The sequence below is a fragment of the Culicoides brevitarsis genome, chromosome 3 (assembly GCF_036172545.1).
Source record: "Culicoides brevitarsis isolate CSIRO-B50_1 chromosome 3, AGI_CSIRO_Cbre_v1, whole genome shotgun sequence".
Taxonomy (NCBI): domain Eukaryota; kingdom Metazoa; phylum Arthropoda; class Insecta; order Diptera; family Ceratopogonidae; genus Culicoides; species Culicoides brevitarsis.
The window spans coordinates 22,113,264-22,137,996 of record NC_087087.1 but is presented as its reverse complement, the minus strand read 5'-3'; the positions used below and the strand labels follow the sequence as shown (position 1 = coordinate 22,137,996).

The 24,733-nt window shown below is 31.5% G+C and overlaps 5 protein-coding genes across 6 annotated transcripts; 3 read left to right on the top strand and 2 right to left on the bottom strand.

Annotated features, from left to right (window-relative positions):
• Nucleotides 1-381: 381 nt before the first annotated feature.
• On the top strand, nucleotides 382-12,978 carry LOC134834232 (protein tramtrack, beta isoform-like). Its single transcript, XM_063848817.1, has 6 exons — nucleotides 382-784; nucleotides 10,723-11,042; nucleotides 11,116-11,417; nucleotides 11,751-12,260; nucleotides 12,330-12,436; nucleotides 12,510-12,978. Exons 2-6 carry the CDS (start codon nucleotides 10,752-10,754, stop codon nucleotides 12,545-12,547), a joined length of 1,248 nt encoding a protein of 415 aa, XP_063704887.1. The 5' UTR covers nucleotides 382-784; nucleotides 10,723-10,751; the 3' UTR covers nucleotides 12,548-12,978.
• A 304-nt stretch (nucleotides 12,979-13,282) lies between these two features.
• On the top strand, nucleotides 13,283-14,957 carry LOC134833402 (E3 ubiquitin-protein ligase Hakai). Its single transcript, XM_063847711.1, has 3 exons — nucleotides 13,283-13,551; nucleotides 13,662-14,614; nucleotides 14,677-14,957. The coding sequence occupies exons 1-3, from the start codon at nucleotides 13,530-13,532 to the stop codon at nucleotides 14,728-14,730; spliced, it is 1,029 nt and encodes a 342-aa protein (XP_063703781.1). The 5' UTR covers nucleotides 13,283-13,529; the 3' UTR covers nucleotides 14,731-14,957.
• On the bottom strand, nucleotides 14,942-16,614 carry LOC134833401 (histone acetyltransferase KAT8). Its single transcript, XM_063847710.1, has 2 exons — nucleotides 15,984-16,614; nucleotides 14,942-15,923 (listed from the first exon to the last, which is right to left on the bottom strand). The coding sequence occupies exons 1-2, from the start codon at nucleotides 16,399-16,401 to the stop codon at nucleotides 15,028-15,030; spliced, it is 1,314 nt and encodes a 437-aa protein (XP_063703780.1). The 5' UTR covers nucleotides 16,402-16,614; the 3' UTR covers nucleotides 14,942-15,027.
• A 193-nt stretch (nucleotides 16,615-16,807) lies between these two features.
• LOC134833917 (nuclear receptor 2C2-associated protein) lies at nucleotides 16,808-17,594 on the top strand. The gene is made up of 3 exons (XM_063848418.1): nucleotides 16,808-16,912; nucleotides 16,969-17,059; nucleotides 17,116-17,594. The coding sequence occupies exons 1-3, from the start codon at nucleotides 16,818-16,820 to the stop codon at nucleotides 17,404-17,406; spliced, it is 477 nt and encodes a 158-aa protein (XP_063704488.1). The 5' UTR covers nucleotides 16,808-16,817; the 3' UTR covers nucleotides 17,407-17,594.
• On the bottom strand, nucleotides 17,472-22,760 carry LOC134833915 (SRSF protein kinase 3-like). Of its 2 annotated transcripts, XM_063848417.1 has the most exons (9): nucleotides 22,730-22,760; nucleotides 20,225-20,682; nucleotides 19,918-20,139; nucleotides 19,568-19,850; nucleotides 19,337-19,505; nucleotides 18,971-19,275; nucleotides 18,720-18,911; nucleotides 18,390-18,660; nucleotides 17,472-18,323 (listed from the first exon to the last, which is right to left on the bottom strand). In XM_063848417.1, the coding sequence occupies exons 2-9, from the start codon at nucleotides 20,533-20,535 to the stop codon at nucleotides 18,034-18,036; spliced, it is 2,043 nt and encodes a 680-aa protein (XP_063704487.1). In that variant the 5' UTR covers nucleotides 20,536-20,682; nucleotides 22,730-22,760; the 3' UTR covers nucleotides 17,472-18,033. The 2 variants fall into 2 exon arrangements, with proteins under 2 accessions (XP_063704487.1, XP_063704486.1); XM_063848416.1 differs by lacking the exon at nucleotides 22,730-22,760 and having other exon boundaries at nucleotides 20,225-20,768.
• Between the last annotated feature and the right edge of the window lie 1,973 nt (nucleotides 22,761-24,733).

Sequence of the window (24,733 nt, the reverse complement as noted above, 5' to 3'; positions counted from 1 at the left end):
TGAGTCACAAAAAATTAAATGAATGACGACGGTTAAGGACATGTCTTATACTTAGGTTGCACATGTTTACGAAGGCTATATATTTTAGTTTAAAAAAATGAGTAAACATGACTAAACAAAAAACGTATAAAATTATATAAAAAAATAAAGCAATAAAACGAGTAAATACGTTCTTATTGAATTCAAAAATTTAAGTGGAAACGAATTTTATTTGCTACACCCTTGTGTTAGTCATCTCTTTTTGTTTTTCAAAAAAAACTTCGTTTATTTCAGTAGAAAGAGACAAATATACATTTTCGTACAAATTCTACAAGTGAGTTCCCGTACATTTGAGTCAAAATGCAATTTTGTTCCTTCAGTCTTTGAGTAACCGTTGAACGAACAATACACGTTATCTGAATATCGCGCGCTTGTTGTTATATTTTTTGTTTTTAAAAAATACAGTGTGTGTTTTACCAATGTGCATAAAAAAATTAAAGCAAAAAACAACAAAAAAATATAATAATAAATAAATGTATAGAAGCCTATATAAAATTTAAAAAGGGCAAAATAATATATGTGTAAAGAGAGAAAAAAATTACAAAAATAAACTGAAAAAAAAAAAATATTAAAGAAGACTTATACTACTACACGTTTCTACGTGTCTGCGTGTTTTGAGTAAAACAAACTATAATATTTTGTTTGTTTTTATCAGAAAATTAATAAGAATTTTTCATTGTTATTCGTCTGGACGGATTTTATTCTATTTGACGTTGCTGAGAAAAAAACTTGGAATTAGTCACAGGTATGATAAAATCGCCTTCATTCATGCGAACAAAGTCTCAAGTCTAATGTTGCTGGACCCCCGGTCCCAAGAGTCTCTTACAATTTGCTATAAAGACGCAGTCATAACGTAAACATTCCACGAATCTGGAGAAAAAAAAAATGTACTATCGTACACAGAAATTCTATTTGCTGCCAGAGATAGTCGTCGTCTAAATGATAGTAAATAACACATGGAAACAGAGAAGAAAAGACATAACTTACATTCATTTTAATCATCATAATAATATTTTTTTTTTGTACTATACAAAATGAATCGTGTACTTTGTAGCATTTTTTCGCCTCGCATTTCTTGGTTTTATGTTGATTGCACTCTCTCGTGCACAGAGTCATTCATAAAAAAAAGTATAATTAAAAAGATTAAAAATTATAAAAAAAATGAAATAAAAATATTCGAGAAACGTACATCGTGTCGTATTTTGTATGCATTTAAAAATTAATATTTTAATATTAATATAAAAAGAAGAAAAATTGTTTGCGAACACAAAAAAGGGAACTTTTTTCTCGTGCGCGCGTATTTTACTGTAATATACACACAATGAGACTGAAGAAAGATGCCGCCAATCGGAAAATATTTTCATTGTCATTATCGTGCATATGTTCTTTTTTGTCTTCACTAGATACCTACTTCTTTAATATTACTTGATCTAACAAACAGAAAACAACTTTTTCTTGTTATTATGAAATTAATTTAACATTTTGTGTTTGTTTGTTTGTTTATATGAACGTAAAGTCACAAATGTAAAATGCACAATTTTTGTTAAAACATTTACATCGAAAAATTCAAAACAAAGCTGTTGCGTGAGTTTTGTTGTGGTTATCATGTATACATATTTTTTCTGTCTGTAACATCCAAAATAATATTTAAAAAAAGTGTACCCTGACTATGAGAACTTTGGAAAACTTGGAATGGTCTCCTTATTACTGATGACGTTTTTACTGTGTTCAACCATTGTAATCAGCGATAGTATCGATAATCTCATGCAATAAAAAAAGGCAAAAAAAAAACTTAAATAAAATAGTAGAAAAAAATGCATGGAAAAGAACCTGTTTTGTGCAACTCATTTTGAATGAGTTTGAATCGATGAACTATTTTAGCAGATAAAAAAGTTCCAAGTTTTTTTTCTGTTGTACCTTCAACTGCATTCCCTGCACAAATAGACAGGAAATTTTGTACACAAGATCAAATGTTAAAACACCCGTTAGTCTCTTCATCAACATTTTATAAAACTATTCCTAGCTATTTAATGACTTTTTTTACGATCCTACGTACATTTACAGAGAAAACAAAAAAATAATAATGATTATTATTTCAGTATATTTGTATGCAAAAGTAGCTAAATTACACAGAATTTTAAGAATTAATAAAAAGTGTGAAACTTCCAGCACGGAAGATAAATAAATTGTTAGATTTTGCCTATTAATAAAAATAGATGTATAGAAAGCTATGAAGTAGCAAATCAATTGGAGTTTTTTATTTACCGCGAAAACCCTGAAATTAATGAGTCGGCTCACCTCGTAGTCAGTTATGAGTTTTTCATTAAGAAAGATGAGCACGTCAATGAATAAAAATTGCAACTTTATTATCGATAAACATTTCATTTACTTAAAAGATTTCACTCTCATGAGAGTTGTCAAATTTCAGTTTTAATTACATTTTTTTTGTTGCTGTCTTTTTAATTTGATAATCATATAAAATTATTATCAAGGGTTTTATATTAAAATTTGTGCAATATCCACAAAAAAAAATCAACTTCTACATGTGATAATAATAGGTATAAGCCGCGATCCACTTACATTGATTGAATGAGTAATTCACTTAATTTTATCTATCATATAACAGGTATAGCACGTACAATCACTGATAGAGAACTTTGTTTCGTTGCGTTGATGCTGACGTAAATTTCGTAGCATGCTTATAATCAGTTTGAATCATGGCTTTAAATAATTAATTAAAAATAAAGTTCTTAATTAAATTTGGTGTCAATTTCTACTGCTTTTTATTGGCAAATATGCAGCATCCTCCAATGGAAAAAAATTAACTTTTGTTTTGACTGTTGTTTTCATTCGATTTTCATCAAACAGTGCTGCAAGCAAATCCAAACCACAGAAATGACACTTCATTACGTTAATTGTTTGAACGATGATAAAAAAAATAAAGGGGAACCACGAAGTATTTAATTTGGACATGTGCGTCGCATACGAGTCTTGCTGGTGTGTATTCTCAAAAGAGATATTTATTGATAAATTTTAAATGAGTCACTTTTTATTATTCATATTTTTTTGATGATTTTTGCTAGATTTTTTTTTCACATACATACTAGATTTTTTAAATCACGTGGTTTAATTTTTTTACAATTAATTTTGAATCAAAAATTTAATGATGAAATCAAAATTTTTATCACGTAAAAATTTAATCAGACGTATTTTACTACAAAGATTCTCTTATCAAACAAATAAAAAGCAAAAAAAAAACACCTGAAAACACATCACGTCATATCACATGAACTTCGCCAATATGAGTCACATGGAATCTATACCAAATATTTGTCGTCCATACAGAAATTCGTATTGTTTTGTTGATGTTTATTTCGTTCTTTCACATTATTCGTGAGAGCATTTACCTACATTTAAACATTGATACGCCATTCAGAACGATTGTGTTCTGTAATGAAATGTGTAAACAATGTGTAAAACATCAGAATAATAACAATTAATCAAAAGTATGAAAATTACTCTGCACATGAAGAAAGTAAGAGTGAAATTCAAACAAAAGAATTAATAAAAACTCATGAAAAGGTTTGAGAATTTTATTTTATTTCTTTTTTTTTTAGAATCGAAGCTATAAAATTATTCAACCAAAATTAAAAACAATCAAAAACAAAAATAAAAATCCAGGCAAAAAATTAGTGAAGGATCAAAACAACAATTTCAGGTTCTTAAAAATCTTTTTTTCAAAAGAAACTGCGCAAATATTTTTGTTATGTTCTGTTTGTTTCTTAATTTTTATAAAATAAAAAATTTCAAACATTTTTTTTTATTTACGTATATTTCAATTTCTGGAATTCATTTCATGTATTTATGTCTATGTCATATTTGAACGTATATTTCAATTTCTGGAATTCAAGCATGTCATACGAAAGACGTCATGTATTTATGTCTATGTCATATTTGAACAAAAAAAAAACAACCGCATTAAAAAATCGTAAAGAGCTATATTTTTAGAATTAATTTTAGCTCACATGATTATCATGGTAACTATAAGCAAATTGAGTGCTAAAGAACTGATTTGTTTTGCAAAAAAAAAAAACTCGTGGCCTTTTGCAAATTAAAGTTACATGTTTGGGTCTAATAGATCAGTATAACAAAGAAACAAGCAATTTTTTGTAAATTTTTTTTAATAAGAAAAATTCTCTACACTATTTATAGTTTTATTTTGTTAGTCGGCCGTTTTTTAAATAAAAATATAAAATCATAACATTAAAAAAAATATTTTTTTTCTTAATTATTAGAAAAATTCTCTACACTTAGAGATCAAGTAGAAATTAAGAGGTATAGTTTTATTTTGTTAGTCGGCCGTTTTTTAAATAAAAATATAAAATCATAACATTAAAAAATTTTTTTTTTTGTCTTAAATTATTAACAACAAAAAAAAAAGAAGAAGAAAAAATGAGAATCCAATTCTCAAAAATAATAAAAAAAAAAAACATTATAAATTATATAGCATTGGTATGTGAAAAGATGTGGCAACAAAAAATTTGATAGAAAAAAATACAAATTCTTCAATTACAGGTTTTGATTTTAACAGGAAGCTTTTTTAGAGTTGTTAAATTTGAGATACATAAATATATATTTGTTCCCGAAAAAAAAAATGTATTATTCATATTAGTTATAGTTTTATGAAAGTTTATTACGTGACTCCATTCTACATTTTTGAACTTTTTTTTGTTAGAAAAATGTTATTTTTTTTCCTAAAAAATATTTTGCTTTACCAATACACAGAAACATTTTTGTTTTTTCAAACGAAACGAATTTATTTTATTTTTTTTTTCAATACAAAAAAAAACTTTAAAAAAAATATGTATGAGTGATGCGTTCCACAGTGCTTTTCAATTCACGAGCTCATAACTTTATATTAAAATATATTTTGTTTTTCCTACCTGGATATCTCTTCTTCCATTCTATTGACGATGAAAATAAAGAAGGGCAACAAAAAATTAAATATACATACAAAAAAAGACTTCACTAAATTTGAATCTCTTGTTTTTTTTATTTTATTTAATTTTTTTTCGGTAAATTTTTTTGATGATCATGAACAGGAAATACTTTAGCTAGCAGTAGTATTGAGTTTTATAGACATGACAACGTTGTTAAATGTTAAAATATATTTGCTCTTTTAAAAAAAAAACGTTAGAATTCCTATAAAAATTAATAATTTTTATGAAATAATGAATCAAAGTTACATTTTTATATTGAAGACACATATAAGCTCAGTTATAGATTTTATTTCTTCGATATACCTTGATAGAATGACGCAAATAAAAAGTTGATTCTCGCAAATGCTAATCATTTCGATGTGCGTAATTGAATATATGAGTTTGTAGAATTTCATAGCACACCAATACGTGTGAAAGGACATTATAGTAGGAAAATAGAAATTTGTGCAAAATATTGAAAAATTGCATTTTACAGATGATATGACTTCATTTGTTACGTCGCATGTATAAAACTTAGTATGGTAATAATAATGACTGAACAAACAAAATATTATTTTAAAATACAAAAAACACTGTAATTGCGTTGATCAATGGTGATTAGCTTTTTTGCTGTTTTTTTTTTGTAATCATAATAACACTGTATTTCAATGTGACTCGACTAAAGCATACTTTAATAGATATACAATGAGTTTTGTATAAAACCAGTTCCCCGTTCTCAATTCTTTTAGGTTTTTATAGCTTTTTCTCTGCAGTTTTTTCAAAAGGTTTTTTTTTTCATTTTTATTTAGTAAAAAATATTTTATTATTATAATAATAATTACTGCAAGTAAACATTTTTTCATTTCATTATAAAAATAAACATTAAATTGATTACTTTATATATTAGTTATAAGTTTGTTGTTTTATGTGTTATAAGTTAATATCTACCTATAGTTGTATATCTTTTTGAAAAAGTTAATTATTTCAGTGTCAGTGCTTAATAGACTGTACAAATTAGTGATAAAGCACAAGTGCAAGGATTTCTTTTGAATAAATAAATTGTTGTTCATCCTAATGCTAATGAATTTTCTACCTATTTTTTTAATTTTTTTTTTATAAAAAAATTTACAGATGCAGACGATTTATCAATACAGCAGGGACACTATACGCTTATAAATCTATTGCATTCACCATTAAATAAAATAATATTATAAAAACAGAAAAAAATTACTAGAAACAGTTAAAACATTAATGACTTTCTGATGTGTGATTACGTTGTTTGTATCAGTATTTCTCTGTAAAAAAATATTTATACCTACATACGGACAACTTTTTGTTTAGCAGAAAAAACTACATCTGTAGTACTTTCTGCATAAATTATTAATACAAATAGTACTTGGAAACTTTTGAATTGCTTTTGAAAAATAAAATTGAAATTCTGCTAAACACTTTGGAACTGAGCTGTTTCAATGGATATTTTTTTTTTTAATAAATATTTTGAATGAATATTAAAAGTTGAAACAGACTGCGGAATAACCCATTTCGAAATAAAAAAAATATTCAAAACAAGGATATGTATAGCGATAATAATAAATTTGTGGTTTTCAAAGACGTAATTTGTGATACCGAAATATAATTGCTGAGTCAGTGAAGAATATCTCATTCGTTCAAAAAAACAAAATATTTGAAGTTTTTTTTTTGTACTAAATAAATTTTTAAAAACGACCTTTTATTACTTTTATCATATACCTACAGACGAATACTACGAAATGACTCATTTTAAAGGAAACACTTGAAATATATTTTTTTATATATTTTAAAAAATATTAATGACTCATTTTTAGAAGATAACATTATATTTTGTAGAATAAATATTTAGCTATGATAAACAAAAAATGACAATGCAGGAACGAAATTACTTTTTTTTATTCATTGTAAAAAAATATTTCGTGAATATAAATTTAGTAGAAATTCACCTTTTTACTTTATTTCTTAGGTAAAATCAACATTTACAATTAATGTGGCCATAAAATGTACATGTTTATTGCATTTCTTATATTTTATAGAATTTTATTTATTAATGGAATTAAACTCTCCAACTTTATCTTAACAAATTAATAATTATTAAATATTATTTTAATAAATTGCTGTATACATCGTATAAACTACACATTCTATATAGCCAATAATGTTAACCTTCAATATATTTTTGCGTTTTTTGCATTATATGTATATAAAATATACACAAAAAAATTAAATTATAATAATAATATTGTATAGGAATATTTTTTATGATACTTTTTTTTATATTCGTGTAAATAGTATTAAGTTGTACTACAAAGAGAGCTCACAAAAAAGTACAAGTACATTAATTTCAATACCTTTTTTGCTATTTTCTAGGCCAAATTTATAATCATAAGCTAATTTTTTTATGAAGACTGATTTTACTTCGATTCTGTTTTAATAATATTTTATGTTTTTGTGTCTTTGCAAAAGAAATTTTATGTTAGGAAATTTTAATTTTTCACATTGATGCAACGAAAAACAAACAACTGATAAATATTCAATGTTTATATTCGATCAACAAGTGGTTTCCCATTGTTTGATAATCAGATGTTGTATATATTATTATTATTTTTACAAAGGCTGCGCAACAGTCGCATGTATGATTGCATTGCATTATTTTGAGTGGAAATTCGATGTGTGTTAAAAGTCAGAAAATTTTTGTATGACTGGTATTTACGGTTTTACCGTCACATGAAGACTTTACCATTCAAAATGGCAAGTCATAGAAATTTCCTTTATAGATACTCATCATTACTAAAAAATAAATATGGTTTATGTAAAAAGGAGAAAAACTGGTTTTTCTATAATACTTTTTTCTAAGTTCATGATTATTTTTGCTCAATATCAATGCAAATTTATTCCCTTTTTTCAGTCAAACACATTTTCAGTAAAATGCTTGACTTTCTAAAATATTTAAAATCTTTTTTTTATTAACAAGAATTAAATGTGCTTTTTTACAGACTTTGCTCATTCTATTTTAAGATTTTAGAAAAAAAAATAATTAAAAAAGATTGAAAAAAGGAGAGCATGCGACTTTTTTATGCATAATTTCACGTAGAGGCGCAGTTTTTTTTTAATTTTATAAAACTACATTACCATTGTTGGAAAAATACTAGCCAAGGTACGAGCAAAATACGAGGTATAATGATAAAAAAAAATTAATAAAAAAAATCATCATTAAAGAGAAACGCTCTTGTAGTAGTATACTGTAGTGTAGGATAGATATATATGTACAGAAATTTCAATATCAGTTTTTTTGTAGTTTTTCAACTCAAATTCTCAATGTAAATCGTTAATCAGGTTGTTTGTGCCAATGCAATATACTTCGTGTATGAACGTTTGTGCGTATCTGAGTACTTGCTAGCCTCACTCAGATTCAGAGTACATATATTTTTTTTTACAATATTACCTTACTTTTGTTGTTGTTATTGTAGTTGAAGTCAAAGTGCTATGTTAATTGTGTTGGTAATTGAAATTTTTTTTACTTCAGATTTTTTTCAAGTATTTTTTATTTATTTCATTATATACATAGTTTTTTTTATTACTTTTTTCATTTTTAATAATTTACGTGTATGACCATGATTGTCGACGTTGCGCGTTGTTATGAGACTTATTTACGACAAAAAAAGTTTTTTCATTTCATACGAAAAAAAAAACTGAATACGAACACAAATCACCTTGAATACATTTTTAAACTGCGGTTGAGGTTTTTTGAGCAAAGAGGATTTTTTTTTATCAGGAAGTTATTTTTTTTAAGTCCTGAATTCACGTTGTACAAAATTCGCTTTAAAATATTTTTCACTCTGATTGTAGGGAGAAAAAAAAAATCCAATCATATCCATGTCAAAATTTCTACCTTCATTTGCTTTTTTTTAGAAGGATCTTATCTGCCCTGCTCATATATATTTTTTTTGTCGTTGTCGATATTAAAAAGGTAGTTCACCTTTTTAGCTTGAAATTTTTTTATTGTAATACAACACGCGCTAAAAAATTTTATATTTTTTGCGTCTCTACTTAAAAAAATTTTTCATTTGAAAAATTTCAGCAGCAGAATAAAAAGCGTCGCAATTTTTTGCTGGAAAGTGAATATAAAAAATATTACAATACATAAATAAATTCTACAAAACTGAAAGTACCTTAGCGTTTGGAGTATGCAGTGGATGTAAAATCAACAATATACAGTAAAAATGAACACAGACGTAGAAAAGTAATATAAACTCTTGTGCATACACTCACACCTATTTCGGGGTGATTTCCTCCCCATTCAATTTTTATTTTGATTTTTTTTTTCAGAAAGAAAAATAATAATAATAATAATAATGACTTAAAAGACTGATGGGGACTTTCCATCTGAAATTCTATTTAAAAAAAATATTAGGTTTCAACGTTTTAAAAAATTATGTAGACACATACAGAATTAAAAAAAAAAACAAAATGTCGTTCGTTTTTAAAAAAAAATATTTTACACAATTTTTTGGTATACAAAAACTAGTCCCCTAAATTATTTCTGACAAAAAAAAATCTACAATATTATTTATATCATTTTTCTGTACCGATTTTAAAGGGATAGGAACCAAACTTAAACATACCTTTTTTGGTATTAATCCAAAATACAAAAAAAATCGAGCGATGAACAGCATTTTCTTATTTCTACGATAAAAAAAAGTCTCCTATGTAGATTGGAATGATATATAGATATATACCTTATATATCTTGCTAGTACATATAAAAAAAATGTAAAAAAAAAATAATAAAAAAGGCACAATATAAATGGTGTAGAAAGATAGAAAAATCGATATTACGAAATTATGTTCAAATATAAAAAATTGTGGAAATAAAAAATAAAAAAAAAAGAAAAATTCAAACTCCCTAAGTGGGATTGAAAGCAGCCTGGTCGTTGTTTAAAGAGAGTACGTAGAATTGTGTTTTCTGCCTGCATGTTATTATTATAACGTCTACTAGTTTGGTATATTATCGTGCACTCTTAATGGCTTCATAGCTTTTAAAAAGCAAGAAGCAAAAAAAAAATGTTCTAGAGAAAATTGCACCACGAGTACTGTGTGTACTTTTACGAGTCGTATAAAATGACGACACTAAAAAAATGTACAAACACACCGTGTACTGCTCAGAAAAGAATAGCACAAAAAAGGTGGCAAGCGTGTATGAGAAGTAGCTATAGGATATTTTTTATCATTATTTTTTTTTTTTTGCTGTTGAAGGAACGAGAAATTTTTTTATGCCCTTATCCATTTATTTATATTTTTTTCTTCTTTTTTTTTGTACACATTTTTTTTTTCATTTCACTAGAATTGAATGTACGCCATCACATTGCGTCCATGAATGTAATGGTGCAGGACCAATGCGGACGAAGAATTATGGGATCGATATTAAAAATAACGTTTTTTGCTACTTTTTGAAAAAAAAAAAAAAATCCACTGCCAAACGAGTAAAATTTTATTTTGTCTTCAACAAGATGAAATTGCGTTGTTAATTTCGTCTTGAAGCTGTTAAAGCGGTTATGCTTTTGGATTCTAACTTTTTTAAAATTATTTTTGAGACTCGAGCATCATTGACATTGCACAAAATTGACACCTGTTGATGCCTTGCATTTACTGAGCACTACTTATTTCCATTACAGAAAGTTGTCTTTAACGACGCATATACACAATGTTACCACAACAGTATTGTTTACGATGGAAATACCACCACAGCAACTTACAAACAATGTTCTCACAACTTCTTGATCGTGGATGCTTCTGTGATGTAACCCTCGCATGTGAAGGACAGACGATCCGGTGTCATCGCGTAGTTTTGTGTGCATGCAGTACGTACTTTGATTCATTGCTAACAAATGTGTCCACAGACAAGGATCCCATCATTATCATGCGCGACTGCAAATTCTCCGATGTAAAGGCGCTCATCGAATTTATGTACAAGGGAGAAATCAATGTGGAACACGTGAGTAAAAAATAAATTGCGAAGCCCAAATTTACAGACGAAATTTTATCTATTTGTGTTTATTCGTAAACAGGAAAACCTTTCGTCATTGCTAAAGACAGCGGAAGAGCTAAGAATCAAAGGTCTAGCAGAAGTTAGTTGGCACGATGACGAAAATGAAAATGAGACGGCATCCACCCGAGTAAACGTGACAATGTCACATGCCACAAATGTCTCATCGACTCCCACCACCAACAATCCTGATTCCGGAAACAGTATTCCAATGCTCACCCCTATCACAATCCACACGAAAGATGATGTCACAAAAGATGGATTTCCTAATAAGAAAAAACGTGGTAGACCACCGCTAGATGAGGAATATGACTCATTTTCAACGTAAGTTTTTTTTTAAACAAATGCAATTTACAAAAAATGTTTCAAAATTTCCAAATTTTTCCCAAAAATTTAAGAAAAGAATATTTTTTTTCTTTAGTTGTTTTCACCTTGACACAAGTTAAAAAATTAATAAAAAAAAACTTAATGTTCAAAAATTTTTGGAAAATTATTATTAAAAAAAATTATCAAAAACCCAGCAAAGAATTGTTTTAAACACTCTATTGAAAATTAGAGTCCTGGGAGGTCAAAAATACTATTTTTTTTCAAATTGCATTTCCTTGATTAATTATTTATTTTGAACCAAATATTTCTACTTATTTTTTTTTTCATTAGCCCTAAGAGCAACAACATTGGCACATCGCACAATTATTCCGACAGTTCCCACCTTGTATCTGTGATGATGGACGACAATTCAAAGGAGAACACAAAGGAAAATGAGCAAGTCAACTCCATGTCCAACGCCGAATCGAATCACTCCAGCAACGGAAACTTGAGTCCTCACAACTTGCTAATTCCGAAGATTGAAAGAATAGACACGCCGGACTTTAATCGCATGGAAATGGACGAGGACAGTTTTGCCTACGATCAAAATCAGTCGTTACAATCGATATTTCTGACGCCACAAGAACGGGAAGAATGGAAAGACGTGATTAAGATGAATGACTATCTTACGAAAGGAAGACGACCGCAGTTTTGGGAAGAACCGTTTACGCGAAAAGTAATGGATGCGATTAAAAATAAGAATTTGGAAATGAAAAAAGCCGCAAAGCTACTTGGAGTATCATATGGAACACTGTACGGACGATATAGGGAAACATATGGATGTCTCAAACATCCATACAGGTAATTGAAAAATCAAACAAAGCTCATTTGATAAAAAAAAATAATAATGTAAATTTTGATCTTTCACAGAGGACAATTTGGATCACAGTCACAGCAACAATCACCCAACTTAACGGCTTCAATGCTCGAGAACGCAGGTCTTTGGGGAGCGCTTTCTGGAAATAACGATGCGATAGGTAAAAAAACCCCCGTTAATATGCTTTTCTCGATGCATAATTTTTTTTTCCTTATTTTTCAAACAAAAAACAGAGCACGGAAATAATCAAGGATTTGCATGTCCTTTGTAAGGAAATCACATGGAACAGCAATTTTTGAAAAATGTGAGGAAATGAGACTGAAGATTTTAGTTGAGTTTTGAACCATAAAGTGCTCAAAAGATGTCCAACAAGGTCCTCTGAAAAGGAAAATTCTGTAAAATATAAAATTTTCTTTTTGAATGCAATAAATAAGTATTAAAAGTAACTACTTAGAGATAAGTTAGGAATCAGGTTCGAAAAAAAAGACACAAATGGAATACTTAGAAGTAGATCACATCATCATCATTCCTTTTTGCCTCGTTAACCATATGTATTTAAATAAAGTAACTTAATAAAGACAATGAAAAATTAATTACAGGTTTTATTTCTTAGAGTACACAAATTTAGAAAACTCCTTTTGTATTTACTGTAAAAGTATTTCTTGTAAAAATGTAATAAGTTATTGAATAGAGTTTATTAAATTAAGGGATTTTGTGTAAAGATAGCAATTAAATACATGTAATTTGTATGAAAATAAATAAAAAAAAAGTCTTAATTCAAAATAATGGTTTTTTTTATTCTGAAAAATTAAATCTCTTATGGGAGCATTGCCCCTATTTGGCCCCTATGACACTACGGACCTGGAAACAGCATTTTGAGTCGGCTGAAAGTGATAAGCCGCTAGATGGCGCTACAGGCACCATTTCAATATCCTGTTTGGCGCCACCAAAACGGAAATGCGGCAGGAAATGGAACTAATTTTGAGTTGTATGAAAGTGAGTCAGTAAACAAGTGGAACGTCGGAAGAGATTTTCGGGGAAAATATGCGTGAAAATCAATAAATACTGTGAAAAATCAGCGTTCGTTAGAAAAATAAATGTCTATTGGTGTGCTGCAGCTTGCTGAGGACCGCGAATTCATTGAAGATATCTCACAAAGGAGCGAAAACAAATCCACATCGATCGCATTTGCATACTATAAACATCAAACAACAACAAAAATCCCATAGAAAACTTTGATTCTATTCTTAGATATGGCTCGTGGAAGAGGCAGAGGTAATTTTCATACGAAAACGACTGGTGTAGTGCGTTACTGTGCCAATCAAATTGATAGTTTTTCGTCGCGTTGTTTTCTTATCAGCATCATTATTTTTCTCTTGTTTCAGGACGAGGCCGGGGCGCCAGCAGAGGACGAAGAGCAGCGCGAGTCGTTTCGTCTGACGAAGAGCAACAACAACAGCAACAACCACAACAAGAAAAAGAGTCAAATCCCGAAGGCAGTCACAAGGGGGAAGATAACATGGAAAAAATGTCGGAAGTTGCCGGTCTGTCAGAACAAGTTCCAGAAAAGATGGAAACCGAGACGAGTGTTGCCGAGCAAAGTATCGAGGAAAAGGGAATGGCCAAAAAAGATGACGATACAAACGAGGTCACGGAAATCAAAGCACCAACAATCGATATGGAAGCTGACATTTCTCAGTTAGAAGCACCTACGTTCACGACAATTTCACGAGGCCCCCCTGAACCGATGCTGCATCTCGAGTGGAATCACAAGGTAAATCTGATCGGCGAAAAAGTCATCAATCCCATGATTCACTGCTGTGATCAATGCGAAAAGCCAATTCTGATTTACGGACGAATGATTCCGTGCAAGCATGTCTTCTGTCTGGGATGTGCGCGCAAAGAAACGATGAAAATGTGTCCGCGATGCAAAGAAAAGGCGATTCGAGTCGAACAAACGGGCTTAGGGACGGTATTTATGTGTACGCACGGCGGTACGCGTTACGAAAGTAAGGGATGTCGTCGAACGTATCTCTCGCAACGTGACTTGCAAGCGCACATCAATCATCGACACATCAGTACACCGATTGTACCACGCTTGGAGAGTCTGGCAGTGAAATCCAATGACGTCGCATCCGAGAGCGCCGCTTCAACGGGAAATGTAATTTTGTCGCCACAGAAAAAACCAGAGGCCAGATCGTCCACCGTCCGCTCGGCTCAAACTGGAGGCACTCAAGCCAGCTCGTCTCCGAATGCCACAAACCAATATTTCAATGCACCTCAATCGTCACAAAATAGGACAGCTCAGGGATACTTTTCGCCATTTTCCGGATATTCGGTAAGTTTTTTTTTTTTGTTACTAGACCTTGTTACATTTATTAAAAAAAAAATTTGTTTCAGAACTCAAATTCCGGAGCCGATGCTCAATGGAATCAGGGACAGTACTACAGATGAAAAAAGTTTAAATCTAGAGCCTATACGAAACGGAAAGACAAGTAACTGACGCAATCTGATCGGATCTGTTGAATACCACGAGAACTGGTACTCCTATTGTAATTATTTATAATTTAGAGTGAAAAGAAGATGAAAGCTTCTATCAATCTGTAAATTCCTTTTTATAAAATAAACAATATAAATATCTAGTTGTATTTCAAAACAAGAACAATTAAAAATTATATAAATGTGTAACGTTTATTAAATGTTTCGTGATCAAGGAGACAAATTTCAAAAAAAAAAAAAAAAATGCTGACACTAATTCTTCTTTAAAATTTTTAACGCATAATTATTTTTCTTCGGTGTCCATTTGAGACATGTGGGATCCACCATCAATTTCGGCTCCTTGAATTGCGGCAATTTGGACAATTCTGCAATGGTTTTCGGCGTGACACAAATGACACGTTGTCCCTTCCAATACTTTACCATTTTCATGGACTGCAGCGTGTAAATAATGTCGTTTTGAGCAATGCCACTTAACTCGCTGAGGTCCTTAATACTTTGCGTCGTGGTACGGCAATCTTTGAGGAGTTCCAGCAAAGTGTACGCCCAAAAACTGCGGTAACTCAATTTTCCAAGGTCTGAAAGGGGTTTTTCCGGGCTACCAACAACTCCTTCACGACGCGACAACTCATAGCTGAAGGCAATTAACAATTTTCCATAGCCCTTTCGTTGATACGGCGGCAGAATGAGAATGCAAGCGACATTATTGCCGTCCGGAGATTCTTTTTCTTTCGAAAAGTAACCGACAACGTGAGCTCCTTTTCGGTCTACCTCGCACAACACGTAGAAATAGAAAGGTTCCACGTCATAATACAGCGTTTTGTGATCGAGAAAGAGCTTTGCCATCAAACACAATGTCTGGCAATAGATTTTGTGGTCCTTTCCGTCAATTTCGTAGATGGATATGGTGCCTTTGCGGTAGATTTCGTTGCCCGGTGGCTGTTTTTTGGTGCATTCGGTGCAATGATAACGGAATGTTTTCGGATATTTCATGTATTTTAGGCAATACTCGCACACATACAGTGTCCCAACTTTTCCATATTCCTCCGGGTAGGGCGAAAAGTACCACGTATCTATTTCGAATTTCCCTATCCTCAATTTGTCGATGTACTTTACCTTTGTAATTGCTTCGTGTTCTTTCTCCAAAGCAGCTAAAAGAAACAAAAAGGCATTAGGGACTGCTAGAAATTAGTGTAAAGCATTTTTCTTACCTGTTGTGGGATCCATATCGGCATACGTTTTCTGAACATGATTGATTTCGTCATGGCGTCTCTTTTGGTTCCGCGTAATTTTCCGATCATCTGAGCACAAATTCGAATCCAGCAACGGCGTACTGAGCACAGTGTTGTTCTCTATTTTGACCTCAATCAACTTTGGTTCGTCCGGCTTGGGGCCCGTTGTCGTGATGATCGTATCTTTCGAGCGAAATTCTATATTTTCACGATTCACCCATTGATCCAAGCGCCGATTGAGTCCTTCGTAGTGCACATAATATTCGTATGCATTTTGTTCGTTTAGGCGTGAGCTGACGATTTGTGCATTGTGCCAGGTACCGTCTTGGCGCCGAACGACATACAGATCGCCAACTTCTAGACGCTCACTCGTATTTTCGCTCGTTTCCATCTTCATTGTTTACGCTGAATCTTGACTATTTTTTTTTTTTTGAAAATTCGAATAAAAAGGGCTTCTTTTTAGCTTTCAATTGGGGCAGTTTTCGAGTCTCGAATCTCGGTAAACGCCGATCGGATTTAACTCGAAGGAGTGAACGGTAGGAATAATGCGATATATGAAAAAGGCTCGAGATAAAATTCAATCTCAATCACTTTTATATTCGCGAAGTTGTTATTTGACAGGCCATTAGTGCCAAAAGTCACAGCGGAGAGGGCGCTACAAGCACGTTGTCAACATCCTGTTTGGAGCCACCAAAGCGGATGTGCGGCAAAAATTGGAACTAATTTCGAGACGAATTAAAATGAAAAAATCAAAGTTGAACAAGGGACTTGGATGGAATTTTAAATTCCATCCAAGTCTCCCATCCAACTTTGATGGAAATCCAAATTTCCATTAAAATTCCAGGCAAAAAAAAATCAAAACAAAGAGGCATGACGAACATTTTAAAGGAATTAAAATACGATTGCAGGTAAGAATCTCACTGATTTGGTACTCTCACAACTAAAACAAAATCCTTTGACTCAGGGTAAGCTCGGTGCTTAATCGCAACAACAAGGAAAATGGCAAAAAGTATCTTTTTGACGACTCGGATGAGACTTGTTGGAGTTCCGATTCAGTAAGTTTGAAAAGTCCTAATTGAGTCTTTTACATTAAATATATTTAACTTTTTAGGGCACACCACAATTCATCTTGCTGGATTTCGAGTCGGTAGTTCCAGCGATTAGCGGTGTAAAAATACAATTTCAGGGAGGATTTGCCGGCAAAGATTGCACAATGATTCTTTCAAAGGCTGACGGAACAGAGGAAATTAAACAAGACTTTTTCCCTGACGACATAAACAAAGCTCAAGTATTCAACCTTAAGGAATCCGTGGAAAATGTTAAGAGCATACGAATTGTGTTCGAAAGTAGTTTTGACTTTTTCGGAAGGATTGTGATATATAGTCTGGAAATTTTAAGATAAAAAAAAACAAACTATATTATCTCATCTATGTATTTTATTTCTGTCTCTAAGTAAATTTTTGCTAGATCTATTTAATATGTAATAATAATGTATGTCATCAATTAGTTTATTTACGTTTAAAATTTAAAAGTAAATCAATCATCAGCATTTTTTTTAAATTTATGTTTATATTTGTCGTCCTCAATTTTAGAGAACTTTTTACAATAGTACAAAGATTTTTCTAATTTTATAAATCTTTTTAGTTTTTTTTTTACCTACTTTTAAATTCCCTTTTTTCATGTTTTGTAAAATCAATGTTATATACTAGATTGTAGTATGTAATTTGGTTAAATATTTGGTTTTTCGTTCTGAGTAAGTGTAGTTGATTAAAGACCTCGCTAATGTCTGATTACACGAGTCTTTGTCTCCCGTTAGTTTGAGCTATCTAAAACTACGCGTTATTCGATAGGAAAGTGAAAAAGTTACGGCGTTTTAGTTTTTTTGTCTTTGTTTGTAGAAAAGGAAATTAGAAATTTTTAAAAGATGCGAATGAAAAATTTCATAAGAATATGAGAGAGGGAAGATTTTTGTTCATTTTTTTTTCTTTCGGAAGAAAACTCATTCACTGACAACGGAAACCTCGCGTTCTTAGACAAGTTTATCAATGACTACTGTATTATCAATATTACTACTGCTTGTACGTTTTTGTTGCTGTTGATGATGATGATGAGCTGTGGACATTGTATCGTTGGCAGCTGAGTCCAGCCAAGGATGTTGGACACTTTTGGCAGCAGTTGAGCGCAGTAATGGATTATAATCAAGCATAGGCAGGAGAAACTCTGTGAAACCTTTTGCTTCGTCAGGATGCCATTCGTATTTGTCCACAAGCACATCGTACAATTTCCATGGCTTTAGTTTAGTAATGTTTTTTAAGCTTCCTGTAAATTCATAAATTTTCTTAATGAAATTCACTTCCTTTTTGAAAAAAAAAACTTATTTCTCACCATAGCTAGTGAAATACTTCTTTCCATACTTTCCGCGAAATATTAAACTAGGCGGAATATTTCCAAGCAACTCAATGATATGCGCCAAATGGTCCTCATCCCGACCATAAGTGTCGCCAGAATGCGGGTCAAAAAGATAATCGCCAGTGGCTAACTCGAAGGCAAGACAAGCAGCCGACCAAATGTCTGCTGAATAACTGTATGGCGACCCCAAAAGTACTTCTAATGCACGATATTGGCGCGTTTGAATTTCTTCCGTAAAGTGATTATTCTGCAAATCAAAAAATTAATTAATAATTTAAAAAAAAAGTACAAATAAAGAAAACTTACCTCAAAACAAGCATTTCCCAAGTCTGCAATCTTTACTTGAACGTTGTGATTGTTTATTAAATTCTGAATCGCTGATTGATAAGCCGAATGCGATAATGGAGATGCCATTGATTTTTGGCTCATTTGCGTTTGATAATGTTTCTTATTATTACTACCATTGTTACTATTCAGTTCTGTTGAAATGTTTTTACACTACAAAAAAAATGACGATTAGCTTTGTAGGTACATTATAATTTTTTTTTTGTACTTACTCCTTCATTGAGGATTATTTTTCCATTTTGCTGCTTACTATTCCGTCGTTCCAGACGAAAACGTCCTAAAGAAGCAGCACCACTGACTTCATTACCACCACTCTTTTCGTTCCCAGTCAACTCAAAACTACGTTTTTGCATTGACCCTAAAAGACATGAGGCAGCGGGCGTTTTTTCGCCAGGCGTTGTGCTTAATGTGACCCCTCCTCCACTATCTTCTTCGGAAGTTGATGATTGCAGTTCCAAACTAGTTCGTTTACTGTCCGTGCTCTTGATCACTTTTGAGCTTTTCTCATATGCACTAACTAAAATTAAATTATTAAAAAAAAATTAAAAAAGAACAGATACAAAATTTTATTGTCTTACTATAGGAGTCTGGAAATTCAACGCCCATGTCTTTCAAACTCATGATTTCATCGTCGATTTCCTGATTCATTGTAGCTGCGTTATCCATTACTAGTAAAATATTTTCCGGCTTAATATCCGTGTGTATGATATGACATTTGGTATGCAAATATTCTAGGCCTTGTAAAACCTGCGAAAAGAAATGTAATGTAACACGCGATAACGTTACCGCTACGGTGCACAAAAACTCACCTGTTTAATAATAGATTTAACCTGTTGTATCGCTAATCCCTGGTAATTATTTTTAAGAATTAACTTATATAGACTACATCCAAGTGCTTCGAACACGAGACATGTATGAACACCATTAACACCACGTACAGTAAAATGGTTTAGCAGTCTCACGATCCTATTTCTATTGGGATCGTGCCTATCAGCTTCTCGAATTGTCTCCAACAAACGAATCTCGTCCCTAGCTGTTTCCGTGTAGCTTGGCGCACTCTTTACCACCTTCAGGGCAATATATTTATCCGTTCTAGAAATTAAATTAAATTCTATTTAAAATAATTCAATTGCAAATAAAAAAAAACAGTGACACTTACTCAACATCACAACACAGCCACACAGTCGAAAAATGCCCCCATCCTAATTTACGGACGACACGATATCGATTATCAAAAACGTCTCCAATGACTATTGGATGGTATCCGCCGCGACAGTATTGTGCGGCATCCTCTTGTTCTTCATCAGACCCATATAAACTGCTATCGGATGAAGTTGGATAGACATCATCTAAAATCGTTAAGGAAGCACGAGGTTCTGACCTGAAAATGATATAATTTAAGTTTATTTCTAATCTTTAGAGGTACTGTAAAACAAAAATAATAAAAAAGAACAAACAATATTAACTTTTTCTTAAAAAGCGGAGTTAATTGTGGTGTTAAACTTGGTGAGAGAAACTGCAGTTGTGTTGTGGGACCAAGAAAGAGTCTACTTGTTGGCATACGTGGAGTTATCGTTAATTGTCTCAAACGATCGAAAAGTGCATTCATTACATTGCTGCAAACCATCTTAATGCCAGCACCGGTACTCCCAGTCGCTGCAGAAATACTGGTTTTAACACTAATTGCATTATTTTTAAGCATTGTGCACACAGCATATGTGATTTTGATGTAGTATTTTTGGCGCTTTTTCGCTTTTTTATTATTATAATAAATCATTTGTTTTGCAATTGTTGTGAACACTGTGTAATTATATTCATTAGATGCATAGAAAATGACGAAGACCTTGAAAGTGTTTAAAATGGAGACGCCTTATGCGGCGACACATTTTTTCTTTGGCGATTCAATGACATCTTTCACTGGTTTCTATTAAAAACTACTTTTTTTAGTGAGTTTAACATCAAATATTATTGATCACTCATTACCACAATAAGCGAAAAAATAAATAAATAAAGGACTACAGTCTCCAAATCGACTGACAGTCCAAACATAACTGAAATTTTAGCAAGACATCTAGCAAAACCTTCATCATGTTTTTGTATTAGTAGATACATTCATCACTTAATGTAGTGTAAGCTATGAAAAATTTAAAAAAAATACGTCATTCGAGTACTACCGTGCCAAAAATTGTTAGGGTGAATATAGCATCTAAATACGGTCGGTAAAAATTTTGCTCCAAATATTAGTCAAATGAAATATAAAATTTTGAATTTTTCACAAAAAAAAGTAAATCATTGTAATAGTATAGTAAACAGACATACTGGCGACATAATGCGTAATTTTAAGTAAATTTTTAATTTTAAAACCATAAAAACCCTTTAGAAGCATTAATCAAATTTCTGCATAAGCTAATCACAAACACGAAAGAAAAAAGCATTTCTACACACACATAATATTGTAAATTGCTGTCTCATTTTGATGGTGCATCAATACAGCTTGTCGCCAATTTGCCTCACTGGCACAAGTTACAGTACTTTCGTCGTGTTCGTCGTCTTGTTGCACGCTCTTCTCTAGCATCAACGCGAAATTTTCATCTCTTTCCGTTTCTTTGGCGAATGATGTATTCATTACAGGACCAACTGACGTACATTTTCGATTATTTGTCACGAATCTATCGGTATTATATTTCTTTCGACTTGCATTTCTATTGTTATTATGATTGCTAGCTGCATTCAACTTATTCAATAACAATATTGTTTCACGTTCCGTAAAGAGATCGTTGTTCATGAGGTGATAGTTACTTTGTCGCTTTGTTTTTGCATTAATTTCTAACTGTTTGTGTTGTTCTCGTTCTCTACAACTCTTTGTATCTCGTTTAACTTCCTTTTGACTAGCCTTTCGGTTTAACGGTGTATCGGGCACCAAGTCATACGCATCGTACTCCTCCGATTTATTGAGCAATCTGAGTGGCTCCACTTGAACAACATGCACATTCAGGTATTGTTTTATGAGGCAAATGAACGATATGAAAAATATTATTTGCAGGAAGGACAAAACAGTGTCCATGAGAAAAGACGATTCTGAGTCATCGGCATGTAGCTTGCGTGTATCCATTTGGCTACTTATCAGAAATTCCTGTACTCGACTTACGACTAGTCGAGCAAATTTTAGTTGCATATCGAAAGATTGGACAAAACTTTCGTCATCGCTTTGTAAAGAATTGACAACGTCATGGGCATTGTGGGAAGCCGCTAATGGTTTAATTGCGTCAAATAAGTTGCACTTATATGTTGTATTTAACATATCTTGATAATAACGAAAATAACTGCATGTGTTTGTGCCATCCATGTCAATGAACAAATTATACACGTTCGATCTATCTCACAAAGCGTAAAAACAAATAATTTTTGTTTGCAATATTTTTTAAGGGAGGGTTTACAAATAATATCACGTGCAAAAAAGTACAAAGATTGAAATTTATTTCCTTCAAGTATTTACGTCATAATTTGCAAAAGTAGATAAATTTGTTATTTAATTGAGGAAAAGTTTTTCGTCTCTCATTTGTACGTACGATACATTGTATACGAATGGCGACACTTTTCTCTCCGACTTGTGTTTACTCTTCTTTATTTTAATAAATAAAATCTACTAAAACGCAATGACTTTGAAATAAAGCATTTCCACTCAGTTGAATTTAATTAAATATAAAAGTGCATTTAATCATTAAAATGATTCCTTTAATTGACAGTTCCAGTGATTTTGAAAATTAAGCCTTTTAATGTTCAATCTTTGTACTTCAATTTTGTATTTGTGATATTTTTTTGTACAAATATATTTATCAAACACAATGAAATGTTAAAATTGACAATAACATGAGCTAAAAATTGAGAAATGTACGTCACACGTCTTTTGTCAAGTAATTTTTTTTCTGTATTTATATAAATAAAATTTCAAACATATAGAGATTTCTCACTATTTAAGTATTTGTAAAAAAAATTCTTTCCCTTTTGTCAACTGTTAGCAAAAGGTTAAAATTTTCAATGATTTGTCATATTTTTTCATACTACGAAGAAAATGCACTCTTTTTGATAATTTTTGTATCGATGGACGGATAAAATATCTTTAGGAGCTGACGCGACCACGGCTCTAAATATTACTGTCTGATAGATATTATTGTCTCTCTACTCAACTAAATGATGTCTCGACCTGTATCACTAGGTTGCACATAAAATTTAAAAAGCTAAAATAAAATTGGTTTAATTTTTTTTTTGATAAGTTTTTTTTTCAAGTTTCTTATAAAAATATTTTTTTTTTAAATAAACTATTCTAAAAGTGGGACAAAAATGTTCACCATAAGAACAGTATTCTCATTTGAATGAATTAAAAGAGTAATTTCGCTCAGTGAATATATTTTTAAAATTATTTTCTACGAGTTTTCCAAATTATGATCCATATAGGCGCAAATTTTTGCTCATATTTTCTCTAGACAATATTTTCATTGAGAAAAAACGTCATATTGGCACACATTAAATTGTCTCTCAAATGTTTTTAAATTTCAGTTTCAATATTTGTATTTTTTATTATTCATATTTTTATTCTTAATTGAAAAAAAAAAACACTAATAGTAATAAATACCATCTTCATGCCCAACAGATTTTACTTTTGAAACTATTAAGAATATTTTTTTTGAATTGCTTGAAAACACAAAAGTGTGTGGTGCAAAACAAAATTTGCCGTAACGGACAGATGTACATGTTGACCGGGTACCGACACACACGAGTTTACTATTTAATAATTATGAAAGGTCACAGTGAGTTGCGTGTTGTGTGATACAAAATAGAGATGTTTTATAAATAGAACTGTAGTACAAAATAATCATGATCATGATTTTCTAGAGCATCTATTTTTTATCGAAAGGCAAAAATAGACAAAAACTGTGTGGTTACATGTCATAGGCGATAGACGTCACATGTACCTGCAGCATACACATCAAACCAATTTTAGAAGGAAATAACAAAGGCTTTTACATGCATAAAATATTGATAAGAAATCAATAAATATCGTATTTTTATCTATCGAATGATTTAAAAAATCTTAATGTCTAAAAACAGAAAAATTACACAAAAAAAAAAATAAACAATTGTTGATGTAAAAGTGAAATTAAAAAAAAAATACTTACAGGCTCACAAACGGTCCTCTGAGAGCAGGCATGTCTTTATTTCGTCGATTAAGTGGCGGTGACAGTGATAAAGAAAGAAAGTCTTGATGTGATTTTGGTTTGGCCATTTCATTCTGTTTGTTGTAAAAATTGTTTTTCGTTATGAATTCATTAAAGTCGATGGTGGAACGATGCTGTGTGGCCTGCTGTTGATGCAAATGCTTCTGATTATGATGATGATAATGGTGGTGGTGATGATGAAACAAATTGGCAAAACGACCACTAAATAGTGAGCCTAGTCGTTCGTTGATCCCGCCAATGCTACCAGTTGTACCTACATTGGAGGCGATAATATTAGAATTTTTTGTCGATGTTGTCAGGTTTGTAGACGTTGTTGTTGCAGATGTCGGGATTGCCATAAATGAATAACTAGATGTCTTAGTGGGTAAAAAGCTCGTTGAGTGTCGATGTTGAAAATTGTTGGAATTAAAAGTGGGAAACTGTGTATCGTTATTGATTTTATCACAACTACTATCAAGGGATATAGCGGAAATGGGAGGCGGTGTTGTGGGTGGCAGTCTAGCGCCAACAATCGACGGGTCATTGTTCCCGACATTCGAGACGGTCACAGTATCAATAACATGCGACAAAGGCATCAAAATTTCGTTTGCATCGTTATCTGGATATGAGAGTCGTGTCAGGCTATTTGCTATACTGGTTGTACGTAAGGTGCTACTCAAAGGATGGAATGACGGTGTCGGAAGTGAACTTCGGAGTGTGGTTGTCTTTATAGGAGCTACATCCGGGGTAGCTTGTGGC

Excerpts from the sequence above, each read along its gene's own strand:
- LOC134834232 (XM_063848817.1), top strand. The coding sequence starts at position 10,752 with ATGTTACCACAACAGTATTGTTTACGATGGAAATACCACCACAGCAAC. Across the intron at positions 11,043-11,115 it reads GAGAAATCAATGTGGAACAC|GAAAACCTTTCGTCATTGCT; the intron begins GTGAGTAAAAAA and ends ATTCGTAAACAG. Across the intron at positions 11,418-11,750 it reads GAATATGACTCATTTTCAAC|CCCTAAGAGCAACAACATTG; the intron begins GTAAGTTTTTTT and ends TTTTTTCATTAG.
- LOC134833402 (XM_063847711.1), top strand. The coding sequence starts at position 13,530 with ATGGCTCGTGGAAGAGGCAGAG. Across the intron at positions 13,552-13,661 it reads GGCTCGTGGAAGAGGCAGAG|GACGAGGCCGGGGCGCCAGC; the intron begins GTAATTTTCATA and ends CTCTTGTTTCAG. Across the intron at positions 14,615-14,676 it reads CGCCATTTTCCGGATATTCG|AACTCAAATTCCGGAGCCGA; the intron begins GTAAGTTTTTTT and ends AATTTGTTTCAG.
- LOC134833401 (XM_063847710.1), bottom strand. The coding sequence starts at position 16,401 with ATGAAGATGGAAACGAGCGAAAATACGAGTGAGCGTCTAGAAGTTGGC. Across the intron at positions 15,924-15,983 it reads CGATATGGATCCCACAACAG|CTGCTTTGGAGAAAGAACAC; the intron begins GTAAGAAAAATG and ends TGTTTCTTTTAG.
- LOC134833917 (XM_063848418.1), top strand. The coding sequence starts at position 16,818 with ATGGAAATCCAAATTTCCATTAAAATTCCAGGCAAAAAAAAATCAAAA. Across the intron at positions 16,913-16,968 it reads GAATTAAAATACGATTGCAG|GGTAAGCTCGGTGCTTAATC; the intron begins GTAAGAATCTCA and ends CCTTTGACTCAG. Across the intron at positions 17,060-17,115 it reads CTTGTTGGAGTTCCGATTCA|GGCACACCACAATTCATCTT; the intron begins GTAAGTTTGAAA and ends TTAACTTTTTAG.
- LOC134833915 (XM_063848417.1), bottom strand. The coding sequence starts at position 20,535 with ATGATTTATTATAATAATAAAAAAGCGAAAAAGCGCCAAAAATACTAC. Across the intron at positions 19,276-19,336 it reads TGAATTTCCAGACTCCTATA|TTAGTGCATATGAGAAAAGC; the intron begins GTAAGACAATAA and ends ATTTAATTTTAG. Across the intron at positions 18,324-18,389 it reads GAAGTATTTCACTAGCTATG|GAAGCTTAAAAAACATTACT; the intron begins GTGAGAAATAAG and ends ATGAATTTACAG.